Source organism: Ostrea edulis, chromosome 1, assembly GCF_947568905.1.
Source record: "Ostrea edulis chromosome 1, xbOstEdul1.1, whole genome shotgun sequence".
Taxonomy (NCBI): Eukaryota; Metazoa; Mollusca; class Bivalvia; order Ostreida; family Ostreidae; genus Ostrea; species Ostrea edulis.
Genome location: NC_079164.1, coordinates 14,556,719 through 14,581,347, shown reverse-complemented (window position 1 = coordinate 14,581,347; position 24,629 = coordinate 14,556,719). Strand labels below are relative to the sequence as shown.

General features: G+C 36.0%; 3 protein-coding genes and 1 long non-coding RNA gene across 9 annotated transcripts in view; 3 read left to right on the top strand and 1 right to left on the bottom strand.

Annotated features, from left to right (window-relative positions):
• Positions 1-1,808, top strand: part of LOC125660875 (protein virilizer homolog) — a 44,252-nt gene extending 42,444 nt beyond the window's left edge. For all 3 annotated transcript variants that reach the window (XM_056152765.1, XM_056152760.1, XM_056152761.1), the window contains one exon: positions 1,265-1,808. In XM_056152765.1, coding sequence (XP_056008740.1) covers positions 1,265-1,340 — 76 coding nt within the window. In that variant the 3' untranslated portion in view covers positions 1,341-1,808. The remainder of the gene's footprint in view (positions 1-1,264) is intronic.
• LOC125660880 (pre-mRNA-splicing factor ATP-dependent RNA helicase PRP16-like) overlaps positions 1,681-24,629 on the bottom strand; it is a 47,746-nt gene continuing 24,797 nt past the window's right edge. For all 4 annotated transcript variants that reach the window (XM_048892701.2, XM_048892715.2, XM_048892712.2 and 1 more), the window contains 8 exons: positions 23,541-23,703; positions 22,602-22,766; positions 9,363-9,511; positions 8,966-9,020; positions 5,473-5,607; positions 4,077-4,202; positions 3,126-3,343; positions 1,681-2,078 (listed from right to left, as the gene is read on the bottom strand). In XM_048892701.2, the coding sequence (XP_048748658.2) occupies positions 2,006-2,078; positions 3,126-3,343; positions 4,077-4,202; positions 5,473-5,607; positions 8,966-9,020; positions 9,363-9,511; positions 22,602-22,766; positions 23,541-23,703 (1,084 nt within the window). In that variant the 3' untranslated portion in view covers positions 1,681-2,005. The remainder of the gene's footprint in view (positions 2,079-3,125; positions 3,344-4,076; positions 4,203-5,472; positions 5,608-8,965; positions 9,021-9,362; positions 9,512-22,601; positions 22,767-23,540; positions 23,704-24,629) is intronic.
• Positions 12,302-13,685, top strand: LOC130051222 (uncharacterized). The gene is made up of 2 exons (XR_008799637.1): positions 12,302-12,728; positions 13,159-13,685. It is a non-coding gene; the product is annotated as an uncharacterized LOC130051222 (long non-coding RNA).
• On the top strand, positions 14,502-19,406 carry LOC125660911 (leucine-rich repeats and immunoglobulin-like domains protein 3). The gene is made up of 2 exons (XM_048892719.2): positions 14,502-14,690; positions 17,275-19,406. The coding sequence occupies exon 2, from the start codon at positions 17,280-17,282 to the stop codon at positions 19,017-19,019; it is 1,740 nt and encodes a 579-aa protein (XP_048748676.2). The 5' UTR covers positions 14,502-14,690; positions 17,275-17,279; the 3' UTR covers positions 19,020-19,406.

Below are 24,629 nucleotides of genomic sequence, written 5' to 3'. Positions count from 1 at the left end.
GGACATGGTTCAAATACACCCGAGGACATGTTTCAAATACACCAAAAAAACATGTTATACAGATAGAGCCAAAAATATTCAACAGATTTACCTGAGTTTTTAATGATACTGTGGAATCATTATATTTCACGGATATCAATGTTCATGGATAAACTTAAACCACATACAAAATACACAATTTGTATGACATTTTAATGTTCATAAACCATATCACGAAATTGCATCCCAACAAAATTGTAAAATCTTGGCAATCTATGAAAATTGGCCCCCATTTATTAAAGATTCCACAGTTCAGGGGATTGGGTGTAAATAATTCAGATCTGTTAATCTGTGAAGAATTTCATTACAGGATTGTTAATGATTTAGATGAAGAATTTCATTACAGGATTGTTAATGATTTAGATGTGTTAGGCATCCTAAACAAATTTATCTTTTGAAAATGAAACACATGTACATGATTAATTTCATGTATTAGGGGATGGATTGTACGTTTGTACATTTTTAGCTCACCTGAGCTGAAAGCTCAAGTGAGCTTTTCTGATCGCCATTTGTCCGCCGTCTGATTCTCTGTAATCTTTTTACATTTTCGACTTCTTCTCCAGAACCACTGGACCATTTTCAACCAAACTTGGCCAAAAGCATCCTTGGGTGAAGGGCAAGAAGTTTATTCAAATGAAGGGCCCTGCCCCCTCCAAAGGGGAGATAATCACAAAAATAGGGTTGGGTCATTTAAAAATCTTTCTCTCAAGAACCACCTTGCCAAAAAAGCTAATATTTACATGAAAGATTCCTGACATAGTGCAGATTGAAGTTTGTTAAAATCATGGCCCCCTGAGGGTAGGATGGGGCCACAAGGGGGAGAACAAAATTTTGCGTGATATTTACATGAAAGATTCCTGACATAGTGCAGATTGAAGTTTGTTAAAATCATGGCCCCCGGGGGTAGGATGGGGCCACAAGGGGGGATCAAAGTTTTGCATACAAATATATAGAGAAAATCTTTAAAAATCTTCTCAAAAACTGCTGGGTCAGGAAAGTCGAAATTTACATGAAAGCTTCCTGACATAGTCCAGATTCAATTTTGAAAAAATCATGGCCCCCCGGGAGTAGGTTGGGGCCACAATAGGGATAAAAGTTTTACATGGGAATATATAGGAAAAATCTTTAAAATATGAGCCAAGGTGACTCAGGTGAGTGATGTGGCCCATGGGCCTCTTGTTTATTACACCTCATTCTAATTTTCACTGATTGAATTACATTCCAGATTTTTGGGAGCTGGTTTCCGCGTCCCGAGAGATAACTCAGATAGAGGAAGGCATGCTAGGTCCTTCACAAAGTGAAAGTAACTTCATAAAGTGAAAGTAAAGGGATGGTTCAAGTTCTGACATTCTGAAAGGGATAGTACAAGTTCTTGCTGATTTGCTCTATTGAAGATGGATTCATTGTTGTGTAACCATTGTGTAGTTACTCAGCAAGTCGAAGAAATAATTAAACCATGGTCAAAACCATTAACATTTCCCCCAACCTTTACACTAAAAATACATCAATTAAAAGCAAAGTAGGCATTTTTGTAACAGTGTATAACACTTTCTGTTGTATATTTTATAGTTTTTAATTTTAGAAATAATTATAAAATATTTTCACCATGGTTTCCCTATCTTAATAAATCGACAATGAAGATTGTGTAATTAGATATTTATTAACAAGATTTTATTCACATTGCATCTGCATAAAATTAAAAGGATAAAATGAAACTGTTATACAATGAGTGTGTGTATGAAATGTTGTAATAAAGCTCGATGCTTTCAGTTTTAATTGTTGTTTTGTGACATCATGATGATAATGACCGTCATTAAGACAGTCTTGCCCTGATTTTTATGAATTCCAGATCAAGATTTAGTGATAAATTGTCTTTTAAGAGTAATCTAATGGACACCTTCCATCAGATAACATCATCCATTGTCTTTCACATTTAACGGAGTTAGTTCTGTAAGCCCTCCGTAGCTTAGATTCCAAACTTGGCAGGAGTTCTTCTGGGAGTGCTGGGCTCTATTCTCCCCGGGGTGGCTATGTCTCTTCTGAAAAAACAAAATTACAAATAAATTGGAATCACCTGTTCATGTTGTAATGTGCTGGTTAAATCTAGAAACTGATGTGTCAAGGATTGATTGAGACAACTGGCACCGTGCGACTCTCAACAGGTGGCCAAATGTGGGTCCCCTCCACCACCACACAATAGTAGGGGAGTTCATTGTGTTCCATCTTTGTAATAAACTACAGTTGGACTTCGGTATCTAGAACACCGATATTTCGAATATGTCGAAGTGATTTGGAAGTCCCAACCACTTATTCTTTATGTATTTTACCCTTGAATCTTTGGAAATCTGGAGTTTTTTCTCGGTCCCATCGAGTTTGAGAAAATAAGGTTTGACTGCAGCTGTCTTAAAATATTTTGTAAAATTCAATTTTCTACAGGCAGACACACTTTTGAGACAATGCCAGAAGGATTCTCCATCATCATGTCAGGCACTGCAATTTGTTGAACCAGCTGTAAGAAAACGATGTTCTGTGACCATTTTCTCAAAACAAGACCACACCTACTTGATTGGTCCAACATGAACCTTAACTAAGACCATGAGACACGATTGATATTGTGGGCATCGCTCAGTCTCGCACTCCCAACAAATAACAGCTTCTCTTGTTGTGGTATGCTAGATTTTGATTATACCCATACATTCAGGGGCTCGAAAATGGGTGTAGTTTATAAATTTTGCCACCTCTGAAATTGCCTATCTAATTTGATGATGTGTAATTTGTATTTAGAGGTGCTTCCCAAAGACTGAGAGTAAAATCCACCACACCTGATTGTTAAAAGATGAATTCACTGTGCCTTTAGTAAGAGTGTTGTTGGTGTTTTACTGCTGTTTCATTGACCACTTTCATAAAGCTGTTTGACTACCTATCATAAAGCTGTTTGACTACCTATCATAAAGCTATTTGACTACCTATCATAAAGCTGTTGATTGGTAAAAGTTGAACTGACTGTACCTCTTGTAAGTCTATTGTTGAGAGTTAAATGATCGTACTGATTTTAAGATTATTGATTTTTAGGGAGTTGACAGTACCTTTTTACATATGCTGCCTCTTTCTTCTCCTGCTCTTCTTTTCGAGCCTTAATGAGATCAGTAGCTCTCTTCATTTCGTCTTCCATTGCATTCATTTCTTCTTCCGCAATTATCCTTCTCTCTTTACGAGACTTACTTGAGTCTTTAATGGAGTAAAACATGGGGCCCAGTTCTGCCAACCAATGGCCATCTACAGCTGTCACGCACTGCATATACTCCTGTAAAACGTAAAATTCTTAAAATCAGACTATACTCCTGTAAAACGTAAAATTCAGACTATACTGCCAACCAATGACCATCTACAGTTGTCGTGCACTGCATGTACTCCTGTAAAACGTAAAATTATTAAAATCAGACTATACTCCTGTAAAACGTAAAATTCAGACTATACTGCCAACCAGTTAATTCCTTGCTAAAAATTCTGCTTATACAGTAGGTATTTGTTTTACATAACTTTTCTCAAGAAAAGAGGCCCATCTTGAACACTTAGTTCCGTATTGTCACTTGATTTTAATTGTCACTGTTATCTTCAACCCCATTCTCTCGGTTTTCTTTCCTTGTATTTTATCTTTTGGAAGCTCGCTCCACACATCTCGGGACAAACTATCGTAGAATGGCATCACACGTAAAGAAGATAAAGCAATTAATTTGGGAAGGGGGATATGTTGCTAAATTGTTTGTTTTTATTTTATTTAAAATGTTTTTGCTTGCTGGAAAAAAAGTGGTCTCTCTGGATATTCATTCTTTAGTCGCAAATGGTAGCAACATGATGTGGCTCCTGGTGATGGTTCGGTTGGATTTGAGACTTGCCTTGACAGTCATGATGTGTTCAAGTCATGATAAGTTCATGAGACTTGACAGTCATGATGAGTTAGTGAAGACTTGTCTTGACAGTCATGATGAGTTAGTGAAGACTTGTCTTGACAGTCATGATGTGTTCGTGATACTTACCTTGACAGTCATGATGAGTTCATGGTACACGATGTAGTCCGGGTTGTATCCCATACCGTACAGCGAGCTGGTGGGGTGAAGGTGGCAGGGCATTCCCGTACGAACATTGACGTACTCTCCTATACCCTGAAATGATGAGATTTCTTAAGATTAACGTCTAGCTGTACAAACATTTTTTTCTCCTATACCCTGAAAGACGCGAGTTCTTAAGATTAATGTCTAGTGTGCCTGATGTAAATTCTTTTGATGACAATATTCATTAGAGTTAAAATTTAATTTTTTGAACTGTGCTTTGTTTAAGGTTACTAATTAAAAAAATGAGCATCTATTTCATATCATAAAATTTCTGGGTAAAAAGTTTGTTTATGGATTTATTTTGTTGAAAAACCATATCCACAAAAAACGAAATTCACAATATCCGTATATAAACAAAATTATTTCTTCAATTTATAACAAAGGGGGAGGGGGGGGGGGCTTACTTGCCACTTACACTTTCTGTTGGTATTCTAATTAATGGTTGACCATGACAATTCACTTATTAGTTGACATAACTGATTATGAGTGTTTGCTAACAGAGGAATTGTAGACAGAAGTTGTGGTGGATGCCCAATGGTAAAATGTGGTATATAAATTACATGTAAATAAAATGATTCTCTAGAAAAAGGAATTGATTATACACAGGTACATATACATTGCTCTAATGCATTTGGGGGAATGAAAATTACTTTGTCATGTATGTAAATTCAATGAAATCAAATTTGTTCTGATTTTTTTAATATTAAAGAAATATAAAGAATATTGACAGGAATTCAGAAAAACGTCACAACATCCATAATTTTGCTGAATCTTGTGTTCATACTAAATGAGTTATATGGTATATGAGTGTCACAGTACCAAAATTATGGACAAGACTAGGATTCAGGGTCATGATAAATCCAGGTCAAGTAAGAATTTCTACAAGTCTGAATGATGCAAAGTCATGGCTTCGTTAAGAATTTCTACAAGTCTGAATGATGCAAAGTCATGGCTTCGTTAAGAATTTCTACAAGTCTGAATGATGCAAAGTCATGGCTTCGTTAAGAATTTCTACAAGTCTGAATGATGCAAAGTCATGGCTTCGTTAAGAATTTCTACAAGTCTGAATGATACAAAGTCATGGCTTTGTTAAAAATTTCACACTTCTAATCCTTGTGACTTTATTATGATGGACAGACGAATGGAACAACAGAGGGACAGAAAAATGATTCAAAAACATGGCTCATGTTCGGAGGCCAAATATTCAGCCTTAATGGAAACCTAACACAGAAAAAGACTCCAATCTAAGCTAGTTTTAAAAATATAACTTTTAATCCTAAGATTTATCATTGCAAATCCCCCTTTTTTGTGAGTTATATACCTTGAGTCGAGCAGCTTGGTGGAAATACGCAGAACAGATACACTTGCGGATGACGTCCCACTCGTTTCCACAAGAGACTAGCTCCATCTTCTGTTGGTCCATTATTTCTTTTAGTTGTTGTCTGACTTCGCGTACCTACATACACAGGTAAAACTACCATCAAACTGTAGTCAAATGTCACATCTAGTACCTACATACACAGGTAAAACTACCATCAAACTGTAGTCAAATGTCACAGGTAAAACTACCATCAAACTGTAGTCAAATGTCACAGGTAAAACTACCATCAAACTGTAGTCAAATATCACATCTAGTACCTACATACACAGGTAAAACTACCATCAAACTGTAGTCAAATGTCACATCTAGTACCTACATACACAGGTAAAACTACCATCAAACTGTAGTCAAATGTCACATCTAGTACCTACATACACAGGTAAACTACCATCAAACTGTAGTCAAATGTCACATCTAGTACCTACATACACAGGTAAACTACCATCAAACTGTAGTCAAATGTCACATCTAGTACCTACATACACAGGTAAAACTACCATCAAACTGTAGTCAAATGTCACATCTAGTACCTACATACACAGGTAAAACTACCATCAAACTGTAGTCAAATATCACATCTAGTACCTACATACACAGGTAAAACTACCATCAAACTGTAGTCAAATGTCACAGGTAAAACTACCATCAAACTGTAGTCAAATATCACATCTAGTACCTACATACACAGGTAAACTACCATCAAACTGTAGTCAAATGTCACATCTAGTACCTACATACACAGGTAAAACTACCATCAAACTGTAGTCAAATGTCACAGGTAAAACTACCATCAAACTGTAATCAAATATCACATCTAGTACCTACATACACAGGTAAAACTACCATCAAACTGTAGTCAAATGTCACATCTAGTACCTACATACACAGGTAAAACTACCATCAAACTGTAGTCAAATGTCACATCTAGTACCTACATACACAGGTAAAACTACCATCAAACTGTAGTCAAATGTCACAGGTAAAACTACCATCAAACTGTAGTCAAATATCACATCTAGTACCTACATACACAGGTAAACTACCATCAAACTGTAGTCAAATGTCACATCTAGTACCTACATACACAGGTAAAACTACCATCAAACTGTAGTCAAATGTCACAGGTAAAACTACCATCAAACTGTAGTCAAATATCACATCTAGTACCTACATACACAGGTAAAACTACCATCAAACTGTAATCAAATATCACATCTAGTACCTACATACACAGGTAAAACTACCATCAAACTGTAGTCAAATGTCACAGGTAAAACTACCATCAAACTGTAGTCAAATATCACATCTAGTACCTACATACACAGGTAAAACTACCATCAAACTGTAGTCAAATGTCACATCTAGTACCTACATACACAGGTAAACTACCATCAAACTGTAGTCAAATGTCACATCTAGTACCTACATACACAGGTAAACTACCATCAAACTGTAGTCAAATGTCACATCTAGTACCTACATACACAGGTAAAACTACCATCAAACTGTAGTCAAATGTCACAGGTAAAACTACCATCAAACTGTAATCAAATGTCACATCTAGTACCTACATACACAGGTAAAACTACCATCAAACTGTAGTCAAATGTCACAGGTAAAACTACCATCAAACTGTAATCAAATATCACATCTAGTACATGTACCTACATACACAGGTAAAACTACCATCAAACTGTAGTCAAATGTCACAGGTAAAACTACCATCAAACTGTAATCAAATATCACATCTAGTACCTACATACACAGGTAAAACTACCATCAAACTGTAGTCAAATGTCACATCTAGTACCTACATATGCTGTTTTCTTGCAAGAAAATACTTAAATATAATGAGAACATTTAGTGATATGAAGCTGTTGGGGGAGAGGAAGTGTAGTCTATTACCACAGTGTTGTTGTTCAGTTTTCACGAATTTCATGTCTATGTCCAGCCCTCGACTTTATGTCCACAGGGACCTGAATTACTTTGTCAGTTTTCTAGTTCATACTGCAAACACTATAATTCATTTGCATTATCAAGATTTTCCTTCAAAATATAAATATAAGGATATGCCTATTTATCAATTTTCCTAAAACATAGAAACAAAAACATTTTCAAAAAATGTCATATAGATAAACTCCAAAGTTTATTGTCAGTGACAGGACTCAAAACAGTATTCATAATATACTCCTGATCAAAAACGGGGAATACCCGGGAACTCCAGAGAAAAACCCCTCAGTGACTGCAGATTCTAAATCCTCTTCTAAATTACAATTTTGCACTGAGAGTTTTACATCAGGAGGTCACGATGCATTGGAAGGTAATATTGAGACACATTTAAACGTTAAGTGTAACAGAAGCATTCAATATCAGATTTACAGAACCTAGGTGTGTCGTTGTACAAGGTAACCGAGACCGGCACTGATCTACAGCTAACGAACTAGAAATATTCAATGTCATTTACACTCGCAGTTTTTGTAGAATGCACTTGACGTGAAGGGTTAGGTAATTTTGTGCACTGCTATAAGATGTATATAAATGTGCTTCGTGAATACTAGTTGATGATGATAATGTGGCAGTGGTAGATACATGGCCTTTCTACTATCTTTGGTTCATGGCTTAACCCTCAAAATTGATTGGTCAAGCACTAGACTACTGTGCTAGAGGTCATGGGTCAAATAATGTCTCCGTTATATTTACAGGACATCACATGACACTTAATTGACCAGTATCGTAATACTGTAAATGTATTACATTTGGCTGTGTATTCTATTTAGCGCCTTTGGCGGAACGCAGCTTCCGCTAAATCAAGTACATCGCTAAATGCCATCCGTAAATCTAGATGTTTAAAGTAATTCAGGAATGCGCTAAATCAAATCTACCCTAACTTGTTGAAAAAACGATTTCCGCCAAATATTGTACATGCCAAATATAATACGTTTACAGTATATCAAATCTATTATATGTGTTGCGACTAAATCTACGATTGCACCACAGAAGACATAAAAACCCAAGATTTCAAGCGTTCCTCTTGTTCCCGGTCACCCCCTGTATACACATAGTCCTTAGTTTCTGCCATGAAAAACTCAGTTTTCAAACATGTGCATTCATTTGGAATTGACATGCTTTTTGCATTAGTCTGTAAGGTTCATAGCAGATGGTGGTTATCAAACATCCATTCCGATTTGATATAAAATTCCTAGAAAATTTTTTACCCTCAAACCCCCCACCCCCAATTTGACATAAAGTTAACAGCAAATCTTTGTTATCAAACACCCATCCCAATTTGATATAAGGTTTATAGTACATGTTTGTTATCGAACATCCACCCATTGTCCTTTGATGTGTAGATTAATTAGTGCATGCATTCCAATACATAAAAAAATATTAATTCTTTCCACATTAAAAATGAGTTTTTCTGTAATTTTCATACTTTTCTCATGGCTTTAATGTGGATGAAATGTTCACCACACCAGGTGGCTGAGTACCTGCAGAATACAAAAGAAAAAAACTCACTACATATCAAAGAGTTGACACATATTGAAATAATTATATAAATCATACAATGTCTATTCTTCTCTCAGGAATTCTCAAATACAGTAAAATACAATTACAGTGAACATACTTATGATGAACTCATGCTTACAGCGAAGTGATTTTCATTCCCTGTATTTATAAAACATATTAATGAACTTATTGGATAACGAATGACATTCATAAAGAATCAAAATTGTTTATCCCCAGCACAGCTATAAAGGCGTTTTACCATACAAATTACTTCTGCATGTTTTACTAACACCGACATCACGGTGTAAGATGTGTAATTTTACCCATTTCTTTTCCACTGCTGGTAAACATTTAAAAAGGTCAAGTGGTCGCTCTCGGGGACCTGGAACTTTTCACGAGCATTATCTGAATCCTCCTCACGGCCTTTAGGTCGATAGAAAATGGCAGGCACCGACAACATGGACACAATGATCTAAAGAAATCAAGAAATCCGAAAACAAATGAAGCCAGACAGTTTTCTTTTAGTGTGTATGAATTCAGACAGTTTTCTTTTAGTGTGTATGATTTCAGACAGTTTTCTTTTAGTGAGTATGAATTCAGACAGTTTTCATTTAGTGTGTATGAATTCAGACAGTTTTCTTTTAGTGTGTGTGAATTCAGACAGTTTTCTTTTAGTGAGTATGAATTCAGACAGTTTTCTTTTACTGAGTATGAATTCAGACAGTTTTCTTTTAGTGAGTATGAATTCAGACAGTTTTCTTTTAGTGTGTATGAATTCAGACAGTTTTCTTTTAGTGAGTATGAATTCAGACAGTTTTCATTTAGTGTGTATGAATTCAGACAGTTTTCTTTTAGTGTGTATGAATTCAGACAGTTTTCTTTTAGTGAGTATGAATTCAGACAGTTTTCTTTTACTGAGTATGAATTCAGACAGTTTTCTTTTAGTGTGTATGAATTCAGACAGTTTTCTTTTAGTGTGTATGAATTCAGACAGTTTTCTTTTAGTGAGTATGAATTCAGATCTGATCAAATATCTCCTCTATGTACTACACACCAAAAAATTAGCTCAACATCTGTAGCATCGTCGCAAGCCATGGCTGAAATGTTCGCTCCTCCTATGAGAGGAGAGTACATTTTATGCTCCTCCTATGAGAGGAGAGTACATTTTATGCTCCTCCTATGAGAGGAGAGTACATTTTATGCTCCTCCTATGAGAGGAGAGAGAGGAGAGTAAATTTTATGCTCCTCCTATGAGAGGAGAGTACATTTTACGCTCCTCCTATGAGAGGAGAGTACATTTTACGCTCCTCTTATGAGAGGAGAGTACATTTTACGCTCCTCCTATGAGAGGTGAGTACATTTTAGCCGTGGCTTGTGATGATGCATCTGTAGCAATAGTGAAAAAAGTTTTGAAAATGGGGGATAAATATGTTTTTCAATGGATAGCAAATGAGATTGCACAGCAGATAACCTAGTAAGAGGATAAAAGACTTATTCAATCATGTACATATATATGTACTATATTCCCTACCACTGGAATAAGTTTACAGAAAGCAAGAGTCAGACCACATCACTCAACTGATGAAAAAGTTATTATTTTCCAATGTAAAACATTATATCTCAATTAAGCCCCACCCCCTCCTGTGGTGTGAAGAACAAATTTGAATCTATGGTACATGAGAATGCTTGCAGTTGTGCCAAGTCTACTTAAAATTGGCTCAGTGGCTCTGGAGAAGACTTCAAAAATTGTGAAAAGTTTACAGATGGCGGACAGATGACAGATTGTCATGAGGAAGGTCTACACAGGCATATACTGATGAGGGAATCCTACATGCCCCTAAATACAACCTTTATTTGACTGATGGTGACCTTGATTCCTGTTGAATGAGCTCTTGTTTTAATGTGATGACATCAAGAGCTAAGCTAATTTTTATATCACTAGATCCACAGGCCATTGTATTTACCTCCCCACCCCCACCCCCACCCCTGAGTCACCATGGCCCTGTTGTCCTTCAGAATTTTTTTTAGCCCCATCTAACTTCAGGATTCATAATCTGAATATGAAAAAAAAAAACTTGAACTCACACATTTTGGGAATGTTTGCATATCCAATTCAATATGATTTTGTGTAGTCCTGCTACTCTTGAAAAGATTTTCTTTTAGATTTCTTACATATTTTCATATAAAAATTTGAATCCCAACTTAAAGCCCACCCTAGTCAAATATGAATGTGCTCTACATTGGAGTGCTTGTATATTGATATCACTGCTCATGGCCCGTGGTTTTTGAGAAGAAAATTTTCAAAGACTATGTATATTCCCATGTAAAATGTTGACCCCTATATTGTGACCCCAACCTTCCTCCCAGGATCATGATTCAAAGAAACAGGAATATGCACTACCGAGAATGCTTGCATATTAAAATGATTAATCATGACCCTACTGCTCTTGAAAATTTTAAAGATTTCCTCCTACATATTCTTACGTAAAACTTTGATTCCCTTGGGGCCAATCCTACACCCCGCCATAATTTGAAGGAACTTGAACTTGAACCTACACTACCTGAGGATGAATGCCTATCAGCATGACTAATCATCGCCTAGGTGTTAAGGAAAAGAAGATTTTTTAAGACTTAATGCACAAAAGACCCATAGGCCCTAACAGTCTTCTGAGTATTACACATAAAAACTTCACATGCATATTAAAAGTATTGCATGTTAATGGTAAAACCACTGACACATGTCTCTCAATCTCTGAAAACTAACTGGGCGATGTTCATGTTATTCTCATGCTCCTTCAAATCTAAATTATGGCCTGTAAAATTGTAAAAGACTATGGTTGATGGTGTCAGCTGAGCCAAGACTGTGGGGCAATGAGTTTCATATTTAAAAGTAAGTAAAAGACTCCCTGTTCATCATTACTGCCATGCTTGATGACCAAGGGTCAAGACGATCTTTATGACGTGAGGCATGACCTTAACACCAGGCTTGGATTTCTCGAAAAAATCTCAACCTTAAGTTTGAGTTTTCTTTTATTTGAACAGCCAAAATTTGAATGAAATCTCAGACTTAAGTCAAGCCAGAACCTTTTATCCAGGAGTCATGAATTTCATAATTTAGATTATCATACCGGTAACTATGTAAAACAGTTTGTCTGCTAGATATCCCAAAATTAGGATTTCTAAAACTGCATAATTCAACACCCCCCCCCCCCCCCCAGATTTTGGCCCCACCCCTTCAAAGGTGCAATGGCCACAAAATCCCTTTACCCCATTGGTGCTATATGCAAAATTTAGTTGCAAATTGAAAGTATTTAAATGGTTACACACAGCAGACAAAAAAAAAACAACATATACTGATTGCAGTAGGACTAAATGAAAATAAAACAGAATGGTTTACTATGCTTATCACTTCATATAGTGTGTCAAATAAAACAGTTTTCTGTATGATAAAAGCTGAAATTCATCAAAATGTTCTACCTCATTTCCCAAAACATTAACAGATGCTTTCAACACCTACTTACATGTATCAACCCATCCTTGTACATGTATGTCAAACTAGGACAAGATTTTAAAGATCAAACAACAGTTAACTAGCGGACGATAAAAGAGGTATATTCCTATCACCACGGAGTACCACTCCATCCAGTGTCAAGAAAACAAATGAAATTCCCAACCCCACAGAAATACAGGTAACACAATTCTTCTTTTTTTTTATTATAGCAATACATTCTGTAGAGTATGCAAGAAAATTGACACAATCAAACTATTTGTTCTGCAAATGTAAACTTTTTCAACCTTGATATGATCTATTTGAAGATCGGATTCAATATTGTTTAATATGCAGTCTTTGTGTGACAAATCAGTGCAATAAATAGTGCAATGTCCTCCAGCAGACATGCAGAAAGAACTTTCCCTGGATCATAAATCATCAATTTTCTAAAAGAATTCCAAATTGTAGTCAAATGCAAATCAAAAAATAAATAGAGAGACCCATGGATCCAAACATTTGTCTCTCCATCTACTAGATGTAATGGTCTACTCCTGATCTGCAACAAACTTCCCATAATTCAATAGTTCTGTACAAAATAATTTAAAACATGGATGAACTTTTTATTTCAGGCTGTGAGTTGAACAGGTACAGAACTTTGTCGTGATATTAGCATGTAAAAGAAATGGAAGAAAAGTCTTGAGACAGCAGATTCAATACCGGCCATCAAAGTCGTCTAACAACCTCCCAAAACATAACATCATGGATGTTATTCCTGTAAAATAAAACTCATGTCAGTACCCAGCTTTGAACTCAAGCTTTCTATACAACTCCCAAAATGAATAGGAATTTTATTCAAAACTCCTTAAAGGTGTATTCATCTTAATGGAGAGATCACAGTTTACTTCAGGACCATGGCATTTCGACAGGCACATCCTCGCTTACAGGTGTGTGGCTTTGTGGTAATCCTGACAGGTCCTCCGTGGACACCGATATCAATTCAGAGGCCCTACAGTGATTCTGTTAGGGAGCATTTGTCCTGAATCAACACTGGCCCATAGAAAGCTTTCAAAAACATGGGAGAATAAACTTATAAATCATAAAAACCCATTTCTCATCACTTTGTTGCATCACTTGGAAATAAACATGTTTTTCATCGGTTCTGTGTTTTGTCTCATAATTTATTACTTTATAATGACCGTAAAAAATGTATTCATAAATTTTCATCGAATAAAGAAGTTTAAGATGAACATATATAAGTCTCCTGCCATCATCTCTGAAGCACAAAACACCTAGCAAGAAATTTAACTTTTCGTGATTTTAATCTCATACAATTTAACATTTGTTACCAAAAAACCTTCACTTGAAAGATTTACAAATTGTACCCAAAAAAAACCCTGACAAAAATTGTTTTCTTGAAATCTAATTATGATGTATTTTATTACAAATGATAGCTACTCTTAATTTTTAAAGTTTAAGACTTTTAATTAAAAACAATACATTAGATTCACAAATATTTTTAAGAAAAATCTCCTCAGAGAAAAACTTCCTTCCACTTGAAAGATTTACAAATTATACAAAAAAACTGACAAAAATTGTTTTCTTAAAATCTAATGAAGATGCATTTTATTACAAATGATAGCTACTTTTAATTTCCAAAGTTTAATATTTTCAATTAAAAGCAATACATTAGATTCACCAATATTTTTAAAAAATCTCCTCAGAGAGATTTTTACATTCTTTACAACCACAACTGTAACAAATGATCACCCAGAGTCATTAGTACTTCTAACTCATACGAATCGCTTTGTACATTTACTATATGATATACAGTTTAAGTACCACTACTAGTGCCCTTCCCTACCCACTTAAACCTATCATTGAATGCCTTGTTCTCTACTTCTTCGGGAGGAAAAACTCGACCCCCCCTTCCATTCCGTGTGCAACTGGAGCATCCATGCCAGGAAGTGTTGCAAGCGACCCCCCCTTCCCCTCGTACCGAATCAATAGACATGTCCTGAGTGAATGTCACACTGTGTGGTGTACACCTTGGATTTGGACCAATGAGCAGGTTCCTGTATATAAATACATATACTGAATACACCGACTCCACTGTCATTGTTTGTTTCCAGGGGGAATCAGTACTTTATTGAATTCCGAATCTGTAAGTGTGCCAAAGTATTAGCACTGCTTGAAAAAAATTTATTTATGAAATGAATTGAATTTCTATTTATATTGCAGTTTCAATTTTATTTTAATATTATTTCCATTAAAAAAAAATTAAATATAAAAATCCATTTGATGTAATGTAAGCATGCATGTGAATTAAAATGTATATTGTAAATCTAATACTTTTAGATTTCCAGAGATACCTTTTTATCAATAATGAATTATTCTACATGTATTTCCTTTAACAAGATCTCAAATAACAAATTGTGTATGCTCTTGCAGATATTGGGAACATTTCATATTTCACTAAAGAAATTTTTAGGAATTATGAACAGACTTTGACATTTAATTAAGACAATTAATTAAACTTATTTAATGAAGACAAAATCATTGACAATGATTGTATGTAAGAGTCATATTAAAAGCAATGTAATTAATATAACTTTCTTAAAAAGTTAGAACTGCTTATGAAATTGATATTTAGTCATGTAAAAGCAAATAACATCCAAAATGTAAAGATAAAAATTAATACATGTATATACAATCAGATGATTTTTTTTAAAAAAGACTTATTCATTATACTTTCATTGATCTAACTTTTAAATTTTTCTTTTTATATATGTAAAGAACAATTTCACCCTTACATTTGCTTGAAGCCATTGATAAAATCAAAAAGATTTTAAAATGATAAAGCTTTTCGGAGTTTGATAATGGATGCTATTGCATAGGGTCTTGAATAACATCAAAAGGACTTGGAGCACAGTACTGTCCTAGCGAGAATGGGGGGTGGGGGGAGAGAGGAGGGGGAAGAGAGAGTCACACAGACTTATAGTAGCTCATAAACTTACTGGAAGAAATACTTGAATGGGAAAAAGTTAAGGGAAGTTTTCAGTTTGAATTTTTCCAAATTTTGACTGGAGCAGTGTGCAAACTGTTATGGAATATAGTTGACCTTTATTAATAATGGCCAAAATATTGTGTACTTATCAAACAAATTGTTCAGTAAATACATCTAAACATTCTAAATTACTGGCTGTTAATATAATCTAGTTCTCAGTCATCGTAGATTACAGAGAAAGAATTCATCACAACAAAATACTTAAAATGAGCGGTACACATTAGTTTGGGTATTGACGTTATTCCTTTGACACACTAAAAGTGAATGTGTCATTATGTAGATGGGCCTGTTTGTGCCATGATAATAGTGTCAATCTATATCGTAATCAGGGTCTGGGGTGCTAGGGGCTAATATCTAGAGAAAGCAAGTGACGCACAGACAGACGACATATCAGATATCATCTACAACATGTGGTGCAAAGAACAAATGAAATAAACACAAAACATTTTATTTGTCCAAGTGTTTCAATAAAATCAAGTCTCCACGATAAATGCTGAGTGAAAATAATTAGCTAGTTTATGATGATTTGATGTTAAAATGTGTTACAATAAGTTCTTGTTCTGAAAGGAAACCTATTAATTGTAAAAATATTGTTTATATCCTCTTTGAATATAAGTGATCTGTCTGAGAATCACGAAATAATCTTAAAAGTTATGCTGTCCAGTTATCCCCTATTAATTCAGTCTGATTAAAACCAGCCCCCCTTCTCCTATCCTGACGACGATAGGAGAAGGGGGGTTGGTTTTAATCAGACTGCCCCTATTTCAATGGTTTCTTTTAATATGCTAATTAAAGCATTTCTAAAGCTTTTCTCCTTTAGTCACATAATTTTATGGTTTATTACACACTTTGTAGACTTAGGAGCAGTAGTTTGTAAATTTAAGTTTGGCAGAGAAAGCTAGTACCCTATGATGAAAATACCATGGCTGACTTCTTGATACATATCAAAATTCTCACTGTAAGAAAGAGTCCATATAGACCTCTAATATGGCCTTGTTATTATCACTGGAGTCACAGTGTGAGAAAAAGATAATTTAAAGTATATGTGGATGCTTTCATCTATTTAATATAACAAACTGTTGTTCTTAAAAGATTTTTCTATTCAAATATTTAAACCCCTACTATGGCCCCATCTGGGGGTGGGGTGGGGTGGGGGGCCTTGAACAGGCAGGTTAAGGCAACTATGAGCCATTCTTGGTTGCAGTCAGTGGACTTCAATACAATCAACTATGAGTTTACACTGTCACTTTCACTAAACAATTTTTCAACATCTGTACTAATTTCAGATATGCTTGAAAATAATTACATCAAAGCAAAGAATATTTCTTGTTATATATTAAATCAATTAAAATGCTAACTACCATATAGCGGGTTTTTTCTCCAAGTCTAAAGGTATGCTAATAATTTTAGCAGACAAGGAAGAGTTATCTCTCTTGTAAATACTGAGTCACAAATGGGTGCATATTTGGCAAGTCATGAAGTGAAATTTTGGCGGAAAGCTATCTAACCACTAAAATAAGCCAAATTTATCATCCCACGGATAAAACCCACTATACATTATCACATTTTGTACTCATTTAAACAAGTATCAAAGTGTTATCATAAACACAAATACGTTGATTTCTAAGACTTTGATTTTCAAATATTAGCTTTATAATAAGTTTTTCTCTTACTTTTTCAGACAAAATGCTCCAAAGTATAAAACTGGTGATTTTTCTGTTACCCCTGTACTGTGTGACTTATTCCCAACAAATAAAGGACCTCTCTTCAGAGTGTCAATACAACCAGACCTTCGGTACCATGGTAACATGTAACTATGGAAACAAAACCATATCCAAGTTACTAAAAGTCAGTCGGCCATACTTGGATCTGGAGTCCTGGAAGTCCCTCAGTGTCATTGGGAACTCTGACGTGACCGACTTTCCACTGGATTATTTCACAGGAATCAAAAACATAGAGACTTTAAGTTTCCATGGCACCAGGCTTCAATCTATACCTAACATATTCATGAACTTACAGCAAGTTTACACAATGGATTTGTCTCTCAATGAAATAGAAATTGTCAGTACAGTTAATATACAGAAGCTCGGTATCCGGCATCTGAATGTTTCCAGAAATACTATCAGATACTTAGAGCCAGACGATTTGTCGTGGATTTCTTCCGTGGAAATTCTCGATATTTCAAACAACAAGATAACAGATATTCCAAAAGATTACTTCAGATCCACAAGACTAATTAGAAAGCTGATCTTATCCTTCAACTCCCTGAGGACTATCCACGAATATGTTTTTTCTGGGTTAGAAACTTCTTTACAAGAACTGTATCTTGCTGAGAACCAGATTTCTGACATTCATCCACTGGCATTTAATAAGCTACTGGAACTGAAACTGTTGGATTTATCTGGTAATCCATTCAACCTAAAAATAGATGTCAGTTCAATAAAACTTCCACAGCACGTAGCACACCTCGATCTTCACAAGACAGCTCTTACAAAACTGGATTTTTGCTTCATCCAACATCTTCATGACTTAGAATTTATCAACCTCCAAGAAAACGACCTTGAATGTTCTTGTGACCTTCTCTGGGTCATGAAACATTTGAAACGCCATTATTATCAATCCCCGACAGCTCGACCTCAACAGTCCGAGACTAGGTGCATAAACGCGGATAACCATACAGAAACTGTGTCCGCTTTAGAACCAGTCTGTAGAAATAAAACAAAGCAGCTATGTTCAACAGTAAACCCACTCTCAGAGCTTTTACAAAACCTCAAAGATCTCCATTACATGGTAGAAATCAGAAAAGGGAAAATCTGGATCCACTGGGGACATTTAAATTCTTCCCTGATCTATGCTTACCGAATATCAGTGAAGGAGGAGAGCGAAGAGGGGTACTTCTACGGCCCCGTCACAATTCATTCCAGTTCTGACTATTTCAAAATAGAAAGTTCTGACCTCAAAAACACAGAACTCAAAGTATGCCTGCAGATAATGACTAACGAGACTTTTGATTTGTACACAAAATGTGCATTTGTTGAGGATGAATCTCTAAGCAGCATTGTGGGAATTCTGGCAGGAATTCTTTTTCTCATCCCGTGTCTCATCGCCTTAACCCTAGTCATTTACTACGACAAAAAACATCACCTCAGACAGCAATTAAAGGACAGACTTCTGCATGTTTCAGAATCGGATTCTGAAGATGAAGGAAGTAATGTGTATAAACAAGAAGTGAATGATGAAATCGTCAGCGTGGTCACCGAAAATAAGAAAAAGACCCTTCATGATGGAGTTGTCTTAAATTCTACCGATTTATCTGGCTCCGTCCCCGATGTATCAGTCAAATTCATTACCGAGGAAAGCCCCTCCATACAAAGTGACTTATCAACTGTGGAGGGACAAAAGTCCAAAAGTGCACCAAACTCATAAGAAAGATTTTTATTGCATAACCATGTGATATCAAGAACTCTTCATACTCATTAAATATATTAAAGATGTCCATGGAAGGCTGTGAATTTATTCCTGCATACTACAGTGCTAACAATTTAGTCCCCCACTCTTTATCTAACGACAGCTGTCGATGGTGAGATATTAAGATTAGTTGATATAATAGACAGGCTATGTGACAATTGTAATTGCCCATTTAAAAGCATTGAGAATGTTTGGCAAATTTGTCATAATGACTTTTACAATTATACTCTTCACTGATTAAGTACTGGGGTGAAATAAACCAGTAATTGAATCAGTTTACAAACTAGATTGTCATATTAGGTTTGATCTTTATTATGTGTGTTGTAATAGTTAGCTGAATATCCTGAGAGAGAGAGAGAGAGAGAGAGAGAGAGAAAGAGAAAGAGAGGGAGGGAGAGAGAGAGAGAGAGAGAGAGAGAGAGAGAGAGAGAGAGAGAGAGAGAGAGAGAGAGGGAGGGAGGGAGGGAGAGAGAGAGAGAAAGAGAGAGGGAGGGAGAGAGAGAGAGAGAGAGAGAGAGAGAGAGCACTGCTTATTTGCTTTTTACATCATTTGATGCTTCTGATAATAACCACATTGTTATTTATACTGCAATGTTACCTCATTCTATCTATTGATGACATATGTAAAATTTTGAAGACGAAAAAAATAAATGTTTGATAAATATTTAATGCCTCTTCTCCATAATTGGTCACAGTAGCCTTACAATTAGGACGCTCTCTTCACAACCAGGAGGCATGAGTCAAATTCTCAATCACACGGTTACGTCAAAATTACGATGTTAAACGTACAGAGTGACTGTTCCTTCGCTAAGCACAAAGCATTAAAAGTGAAACTCAGGGGTCTTACGGATATGACCTTACAAACGTGGAATAAAGAACTAAAGACAGAAATTTGAATCCAGCAAAACTTTTGATCACACATGATCAGAAAGAATTAAACAGGACACATTCAGATATCAGTCTACAGTACACAGTTAGATATCACTGTCTACAGGACACAGTCAGATATCACTGTCTACAGGATATAGTACAGATATCACTGTTTACAGTACAGTCAGATATCACTGTTTACAGGATATAGTACAGATATCACTGTTTACAGTACAGTCAGATATCACTGTTTACAGGATATAGTACAGATATCACTGTTTACAGTACAGTCAGATATCACTGTTTACAGTATTCAGATATCACTGTCTACAGGATATAGTACAGATATCACTGTTTACAGTACAGTCAGATATCACTGCTTACAGTAGTCAGATATCACTGTCTACAGGATATAGTACAGATATCACTGTTTACAGTAGTCAGATATCACTGTTTACAGAACACAGTCAGATATCACTGTCTACAGTACAGTCAGATATCACTGTTTACAGTAGTCAGATATCACTGTCTACAGGACAGTCATATATGTCTACAGGACAGTCAGATATCACTCTCTACAGTACACAGTCAGATATTACGGTTTACAAGACAGTCAGATATCACTGTCTACAGGACACAGTCAGATATCACTGTCTACAGGACAGTCACATGTCACTGTCTACAGGATACAGTCAGATATCATTGTCTACAGGACAGTCAGATATCACTGTCTACAGTATACAATCAGATATCACTGTCTACAGGACACAGTCACATATCACTGTCTAAAGGACACAGTCAGATATCACTGTTTACAGTAGTCAGATATCACTGTCTAAAGGACAGTCAGATATCACTGTCTACAGAACAGTAAGATGTCACTGTCTACAGGACAGTCAGATATCATTGTCTACAGGACACAGTCACATATCACTGTCTAAAGGATACAGTCACATATCACTGTCTACAGGACACAGTCAGATATCATTGTCTACAGGACAGTCAGATATCACTGTCTACAGTAGACAGTTGGATATCACTGTCTACAGGACACAGTCAGATATCACTGTCTGTTATATCATGTTCACAAACTGTCTACAGTATACAATCAGATATCACTGTCTACAGGACACAGTCACATATCACTGTCTAAAGGACACAGTCAGATATCACTGTTTACAGTACAGTCAGATATCACTGTCTAAAGGACAGTCAGATATCACTGTCTACAGAACAGTAAGATGTCACTGTCTACAGGACAGTCAGATATCACTGTCTACAGGACACAGTCACATATCACTGTCTAAAGGACACAGTCACATATCACTGTCTACAGGACACAGTCAGATATCATTGTCTACAGGACAGTCAGATATCACTGTCTACAGTAGACAGTCGGATATCACTGTCTACAGGACAGTCAGATATCACTGTATGTTATATCATGTTCACAAACTATAGTGGCCTTCATTTACAACAAAATCTGATAAAACAATGCCACATACATCAGTGAAGTGATTTAGGTCATAACAAAATTTGTTATCTTTATTGATCAGGTAACTGCACTCAGGCTACAATAATTAGATTTGAGCTGTGTAATTAAACTACAGATGTTTTTACAACATTCTACAAATGTATCCCAAGCTATAGCTTTGAAAAAGAAAAGGCTGTTATCTAGAAGACAAATGTGAAAAGTACATGTATCAATAATGTAAGTCAAAGAATTAAATGATTACGGTCATATGCGATGTGTCTGCCATTTATTTCTAAAACTATTTTTTAAACTCCTCGATATGAAGAGTTCTTGTAAGATTTCTGTGATAGGTTTACATTTTATATTGCAGTAATGTTCCTATACTTTGTATGTCAGTCTGGTTAGATATCAAATTCAAAAATTTACACAGCAACAATATTTAACCTCTACATTTACAGAAAAACAAACACATTTTATAACCCTTAGACTTACTACAAAACAATAACAATACTGAATCTCTCAATTTCAATATTTATCTGCCAGTCAGGGTGGGTAATATGTTGTACGGTGTGACCGTTGAGATGAGCGAAGCCCATTAAAATCTTGCAACACGACTTATAGACATTTTATCCGCCTCTTCATTTAACGCGGGAAATATAACGTGGTGGATGTAAACAGTTACATTGTGAGGTCATATTAGCTGCAATGTTTTTTCTTCTTCTCTCAAACCAAGCAAAAACAAAATGTTTGAAGCTATGAGAATGCTTGTCTGGAATTTAAAAACGTTTATGGTACTTTCTAAACAATCTAATTATTTTAATTACGGGTTTGTCAATAAAGTATACCGCAATGACGGCGACATTTTTTCGGAAGCATTATGGGTAATACTCATCTTTTTTCAGCTGATGAAGAGCAAATCATGTGACTCATGTGTAATCATTGGAGCGAGCTCATCGCGTCGCTTCGCGACGTGAGCTTCGCTCGCTATAAACAATAACAATACTACATCTCTCAATTTCAATATTTATCTGTCAGTCAGGGTGGGTATATCCTATGAAAACTCCTGGTTATGGGTCTGATCTCTTTCAGTTTCGTTTGGCTTTTCGACTTGATTGATGTTTTACTGGTAAAGAAAATCTACAGGTGTATCTGCACTCTAAAATTCTAAAATTTCCTGCAGATGTAAAAGGACTTACCAGAATTTCTGCACTACAGTGCATGTCCAGAGACACAATCAACATTTTGGACAGGGAGGGGTCCAGGGGAAACTCCACCATTTGTCTGCCCATTGGGGTCAGGGAACCAGTATTGTCCAGGGCACCAGTTATCCACAGTTGGTACATGGAGTTCAGAATATTATCCTGGAAGCAAAACCATGTTTTTATGGCATTTAAGCTATAGAACCCTTTAAAGTTTATTCATTTCAAGACAATTAACAAGCAAGTTCTACAACTTTAATTGGTGCAGATATTGGTGCGAATGGGTCATTGATGTGGGAGGAAGAAGGTTTCCGAATAGGTGACCACAGCACTTCTCACATACAATAACTGCCAATCACGAGGTTCGAACTTGGGTCACAGCAGTGAGGAGCGAGTATGTTAAATACTACGCTACCAAGACACCCTTTACTTCATGCATTTTAAGAACCTTATCTGTCAAGAAAAGGCCAAGCTCCATAAATAGTTTATATTAAATGATTATCTATTACCACTGGGAAAAATTAAAATGGAATGTATCCTTACATACAATTGTATTGGAAAACTTTCTTCAGTACAGGCAGATGAGAAAGAGAAACAACTCAAAAACAATTGTATGACTGACATATTGGTAAGCCGGACAAAAGAGAGATTTAAGTCAAAAACAATTGTATGACTGACATAATGGTAAGCCGGACAAAAGAGAGATTTAAGCTATAATGGTTGTGAACTATAAAGTGGCATCTGAAAATACGACTCCGAACTGTTGACATTTAAATAAATACATAATTACATGAATTAAGACAAAATAGTGAACATAAAGTTAAGAGCGCAAATTATAGAATATTCTGAAATACATGTAACAGGTCAAACTTACTGACCAGGGGTAGGGGGCAAATTTACTGCCTTGGGGAGAGGTGGGGGGATCAAATTACTGACCTGAGGAGGGGGGTCCATGAAATGAAATTGTAATAGATCCTGAACACCCAGCGATTTCAGCAGCAAGACAACGTTAGAGAGGTTTGTCCTCTGTATTTCTGGGACGGTGTTGGTCAGTAGTTCATCCTTATACTGCCTCTGTGTGTACAGGCGATAGCAGTGTCTACAAACAAAACACACTGATTATGTATTTCTCTGAGAGGGAGGTTGTGACAAAATTTCAGGGCAATACCTGTATTCATAATGAAAAAACTGGGAAACTGTTTGACCTACTTTTACCCCTAAACTAAGCCATGGTGCACCAATCCAGCTGAAAAGCAAACTGATCTTATATTCCTCCGAGAGGAATACTGTGACTAAATTTCTGGGCAATATCTTTATCCGTAATGAAAACGTAAGTTTTTCTACTAAGTGATACTACGGCCTTTACCTTTGACCTTGAGAAACAATAGGCATCCTCCAATTGGCATAAAGTGTATGTGTACCAAGTTTGACGGCACTAGCCCCAACGGTTCGGTCTACATCCTGCCTACAAGGCTTTCTAATCAACTGATACTACGACCTTGACCTCTGACCTTAAAGAACAAAAGGTGTCCTCCACCTAGGCATGAGGAGTAGGTGTTACAAGTCTGATGGTCCTAGCCCCATTAGTTCAGTCTGTATTCTGCCCACAAAGTTTTCCTAAATACTACAACCTTGACCTTTGACATCTGACCTTGAAAAACAAAAGGCATCTTCCTCTCATTATGGTGATCAAATTTACCAAGTTGTAAGATCCTGGAGCTTACAGTTCATTTTGCATTTTGCCAACAAGGTTTGGACAGACAGAAGACAGGCGTTTAAAAATGACAGCAATTCTTGTACCAGTGAAACTCTTCAATACTGGCCTCCCTGAAAATCTGTCAATTTTGAAAATTCCAGCAAAAGTCTTCTGTATTCCTCATCTAAAAATTTTCATAAAACCTATCACCCCTGAAAACCAGGTATCGGCCAGTCTTTATAATTTTTTTCTTAACTCACTCAGAAAACTGGCCACAGTTGTTAGAAATGGTACAACTTCTGCATTATCTAATTTTGTATTACCGTTTG

What these genes read in the sequence shown, in the direction of transcription:
- LOC125660911 (XM_048892719.2), top strand. Translation starts at nt 17,280, where the DNA reads ATGCTCCAAAGTATAAAACTGGTGATTTTTCTGTTACCCCTGTACTGT.